This window comes from Phragmites australis, chromosome 22 (genome assembly GCF_958298935.1).
Source record: "Phragmites australis chromosome 22, lpPhrAust1.1, whole genome shotgun sequence".
NCBI classification, from domain to species: Eukaryota; Viridiplantae; Streptophyta; class Magnoliopsida; order Poales; family Poaceae; genus Phragmites; species Phragmites australis.
This window is the reverse complement of record NC_084942.1, coordinates 24,371,797-24,376,958: the sequence shown is the minus strand read 5'-3', so window position 1 is coordinate 24,376,958 and position 5,162 is coordinate 24,371,797. Positions and strand designations below refer to the sequence as shown.

The 5,162-nt window shown below is 50.5% G+C and overlaps 1 protein-coding gene across 1 annotated transcript; it reads left to right on the top strand.

Annotated features, from left to right (window-relative positions):
* The first annotated feature begins 2,149 nt into the window (after nucleotides 1–2,149).
* LOC133904657 (sodium/hydrogen exchanger 7-like) lies at nucleotides 2,150–3,167 on the top strand. Its single transcript, XM_062346116.1, has 3 exons — nucleotides 2,150–2,525; nucleotides 2,616–2,905; nucleotides 2,997–3,167. The coding sequence occupies exons 1-3, from the start codon at nucleotides 2,150–2,152 to the stop codon at nucleotides 3,165–3,167; spliced, it is 837 nt and encodes a 278-aa protein (XP_062202100.1).
* The last annotated feature ends 1,995 nt before the right edge of the window (nucleotides 3,168–5,162 follow it).

Below are 5,162 nucleotides of genomic sequence, written 5' to 3'. Positions count from 1 at the left end.
TGAGTACAATGACTAGCTGCTTTGTTTTTGCACCGTCGAGGACATCTTGGGCGACACCACGCCACGTGGGCAGGTGACCCAAGAACTCGATGAGCATGAACTGTGCTTGGTGAGTGCAGAGGAGCCGACCACCTTCACTGAGGCTGAGGGTGAGTCGTGCTGATGTCACGCGATGCTAGAGGAGATGCGGTCGATCAAGGACAATGAGACGTGGGAGCTCGTCGATCCGCCAATTGGGTATTCAAGGTGAAGCACGATGAGAACAATGAGTTGTTAAAGCACAAGGCATGACTCATGGTAAAAGACTACGTTTAGCGTAAGGGTGTCAACTTTTGAAGAAGTGTTCACACCCGTCGCGCGGATGGAATCGGTACGCGCAGTGCTAGCACGACACTGGCGGCGCACGAGGACTGGTCTGTCCACCACAAGGATGTGAAGTCTACATTTCTGAACAGGGAGCTTGCCAAGGAGGTCTACATGCAGCAGTCACCGATTTTCATCATCGAGCATCAAGAGCACAAGGTGATGTAGCAACGAAAGGCACTATATGGGTTACGTTAGGCACCTTGTGCCTAGAGCACCAAGCTGGATGCAAACCTTGTCTCACTGAGCTTCATCGGCATGTATGTTGATGATTTGGTTATCACCGGGTCAAGCCATGGTGACATTGACAAGTTTAAGCGCGAGATGACACCAATGTTCCACATGAGTGATCTTGGGATGCTCACTTACTACCTCGGGATTGAGGTGAGTCAGGGTGAGGGTGGCATCATGCTCTGCCAGAGCGCTTATGCAAGCAAGCTCCTAGAGAGTAGAAGCATGGAGGTGTGCAACCCTTGTCTTGCATTGATGGAGGAGCGATTGAAGCTCCCCAAGGCGAGCACGGCACCAAGTGTTGACATGACGCACTACTGGAGCATCGTCGGTGGTTTGAGCTATTTGGTACACATACGGTTGGACATTGCGTTCGTCGTGGGGTATGTTAGCTGGTACATGGAGGATCCTCTGAAAGATCACTACGCGGCGGTCAAGTATCTCCTCCGCTACATGGCTGGTACTCACTGTTACGGCGTTGTTTACAAGAAGGAAGGACGAGCCACACTGGCACTGATAGGGTACAATGACAGTTACATGGCCGGTGACCTTGATGGCCAGAAGAGCATGACTAGCATTCTCTTCCTCCTCGGCCACAGTCGCATCTCCTAGAAATCACAGAAGCAGAGAGTGGTCGCACTCTCCACGTGTGAAGCAAAGTACATAACTATGGCTACGGCAGCTTGCCAGAGAGTTTGGCTTGCTCGGTTGCTGCGCAAGCTCACCAGCGAAGAGTTTCGAGCACCAACATTGATGGTGGACAACAAGTCTGCCATCACTTAGCAAGAATTCAGTCCTCCATGGTAGGAGCAAGCATATTGACACTCGTTATCACTTACGTGATTGTGTCGATGGACGACAGATCGACTTCAAATTTGGCAAAACCAAATAGCAGCTTATAGACATCCTCACCAAACCACTCGGCCGCATTCGGTTCCAGGAGCTTCGTGCAAAGGATTGGCGTGGTTGAAATCAAGAAGACACAACAAGATTAGGGGGAGTTTGTTGAAAAATAACTTGTTGCTGCCAATTTCTTATCTTTTTGTTTTGTGTTTGAGTCAAAGCGCATGTTTCCATGCATGTATGGGACGTGCGCAATAGGTATAGGACAAGATGTGTATCGTGTTAGTACGACTTTCGTGCCCCATGTTGGATGTGACGTGCGACGCAGCGCAAGTTGCGGAGCATGAGTCACGTAAGAGTCTAGGTACAGGAGTTCGATTCTATAAATAAGAGAAGAAGAAAATCCGAAAAGTCACGATGGTTAAGCGGCATAAATATCTCTCTCGGATCAGTGTGCTTCTGTGTTTCCACAACCAGCTCGTGTGAATGGTCGCTAGCACTTCTTAAGTGATTGCTGAGTAGTCATGAGTACTCACGAGTGATTGACAGTGATCGTTTGTGTTCTTCCGTGCGCTCATGAGTACCCGGAAAGGATCATAGGCCAACACCCTTCACTATACTGCCTACTTGTGTGCTTATTAACTCAAACAACTCCCGTACATTTCCTGCCACTATGTAGTGTCGTAGTAGTAGTTTTTGTTCTTTTATTTCTATGAACACGAGTAGAGCAAGTGTTTATGGCAGTTCTCAATATCAACTGAGGCAAAGAACAGTACTACATGCAACACCTACAAGATATTCAATCGAAATTCTTACATGGAAATTACAGGAAAGCGCTCTAGTCATTGCCAGGCTTTTGCTCCCTCAGATATTTGAGAAAATGGCAATGCATGAGATCAGGGTTCCGATCGCTGAAAGATCTACTATGAACATATACATTAAGGGGGAAGACATTGAACTCGAGCAGAATTACATTGGCATTTTGCTGGAAGGATTTTTGAAGACCAAGAACCAAAATCTGATCACACCTCCAGGGGTGCTGCTTCTATCAAATACTGACTTGACCAAATTTGGTCTCGAGTCTTCAGGTTTCCATCAAGTACTTGCATCCATTTGTTGTTACATCAAGACTCTTTTCTAAGTGTTATTTTTTTGCTTTGCAGCTATGAACCATATAGACTACTATTACACTGCACCCAGCTATCAAGTGGAGGCTAGAACGAGGATTATCTTCTTCGAAATCAGTAGGGTCCCAGAGGCAGAGGCCGGTCTTCAGAGAACCGCGTCGCTGCTGTCTCAAACTCATGAACCACCACGGACCCTGAGCAAAGAGCATAGCGGTCTGCTCAGGTGGCCGGAAAGCTTCCGGAAGTCCCGAGGGCCTCACAATGTCAGCTTCGCCGAGACCAGAAACCAGCCGGGCAGCTTCTCTGCCAGAGCCCTGCAGTTGAGCATGTACGGCAGCATGGTGAGTATTGTTCCCGAATTTGGATGCTCAGTAGTTCACTGGTTTACTGATGATCACCGGTCGTTGCATTTGCAATGCATTCCATTCACAGATCAATGACATGCACTCCGGTCAGGGTCAGAGGCATCGGTCGCATGCAGGCAACGAACCAGAAGCACAGCTCCTCCTACCCCCGAGTGCCGTCAAGGCCGTCCGACGCGCGGCCTCTGCTCTCCGTGCAGTCGGAGGGTTCCAACATGAAGAGTGTTACGAATCAAAGTGACCAATGCCTGGCAGTTGTTGTTGCCCGTTGAGCAATAGGCATCTATTCAGAAGGGATATCTTTTGAACGGGCATCCTTTTACTATATATATAAACACACATCTATCAATGAGAAATCTAATGATCGAATCCATTTGTTCATTATCTACTTTACTCTACAATTATACTCTCAACACGTTATCAGCACACTCTTGGTTGAGCGATCAAAGAACAGCAGAGGCACGAAGGCCTCTGCATAGAGAAAATATCCAACCAAGCGTTAACGACGTCCATCTCCAATGCAAGGATTTGCCGACGGCCATCACGCTCTACTGAGTTCAAGCATAGAGGTGCGAAGGCCTTCCTCCATCAAAGGTCAGAACCATAGAGGATTGGGACTTACCCTCTTTGCCCATGTCGTTGGAGACGTCTCTGCTCTTCGTCTTGCCTTTGTCGAATCGTCCCCATCGGCGTCCACTCAACCACCGACTTCACTTGGGTCGCCACTGCCGAGCCCCTAGATTCTACCGTAGCCGAGGACGTCGGCTCTACCACGGGTACCGCCATGCGTCAGGGCATGGCCGCAACAATAGCGACCCCTTCACAACTGCGACTCTGACGGCCCCGGCATCGCTAATGGGTGCTCCTTCAAGCACCTTTGGCTTCCTGGAGGGCTCACCAGAGTACATCCCAGTGACAGCCCTGGACAACGACGAAGTGACTACCGACGTGGGCTATGGCTTCGGTGCTGGCCCACGTCTCCACACCGGCGGTGCGATGACCCCCTTCACCGTGGCTGGAGGCGAGTCCAGTCGTGTGAAGGCCACACCGATGCACCCGACCTTCATCCTCGGTACGATGGTGGCCCGCTGTGGTGCGCCACCCTTCTTCACCGAGACGATGACAGGAGCACCCTCCACTTCCACGACAGCATCTGCCTCCATGCCTCAACCTCCGGCTCCTCGGCTCCAGCACATGGCAACCGATGCGGCCAACCGCAGCAACCGCCCGAATCGGTAGCGGAACTCAGGCCACCACGGATCAACCCACCTTAGCACCGCAAAGCACCGGCCACGCTGCAGCGCTCCAACCATGCCCGCAACGGCGCGGCCACGTAGCATGGCCTAGTGGTTGCCCGCCTCAGCACGGCTGCACAGCCACACGGCAGCCCGACAGCGCGGCAGCGTGGTGACCCAACAGCGCGACATGGTGGCGCCCGCCTCGGAGTTGCAGTGACGCCATCAAGGCTTAGGTGCAGCAACTGGGGTAGGGGAAACCCTATCCGTAACCGTCGCCCACCTACCTTTTATACGGCGTGGGGGTTTAGGGGCGCACCCTCAAAGACCGCCTGGGCTGAGGCCCATGTTGCTTGGCCCCATGCGCAAGCGCTAGCAGCAGTAGAGCCTTAGGACATTTTGCAAAAATCCCCGTGAATTTCTCACAAATTGCAAGATGGTCCAACTACAAGTAATGTGTATTACGTACTTTTTATGTTTAGGCCCTCGATGTTTATAGTAATTACACATTATGTTGTTTATTGCTGCCACTTATGTAAGGATCGGTAACGTCTTAAGAGGGAGGTGAATTAAGACACTTAAAACTATTTCGGCTCAAAAATAACACAAGATAAATCTATATCAATTTCTATCTAAATGTACTTTAGGTTTATCTAGTATGTCTACTCTACCGATCAAAGCGCTTGCAACCTATCTCAGAAGGTAAATTGCAAGTAAGTAAATGCGGAAATGTAAATAAGGTAGAGAGCAAACTCGGCACAAGGATTTTTTTTTTCCGTGGCATCGATGGCATGAATGCCACCCTTAGTCCACGTTGGAGCTCCACAAAGGATATGCTCTCGGTCGGCACCCGGTCACGGCCTTTGAGCCACCAAGTCACAAAGGCAAGGCTTCCACCCGGATGAGCCACTAAGCCACCAAGGCAAGGTCTCACCACTAGCCCCTCTTCCGGTTCCTCGCCACCGTGATCACTTCGGAGCTTGAGCCTCAAAGGCAATGGT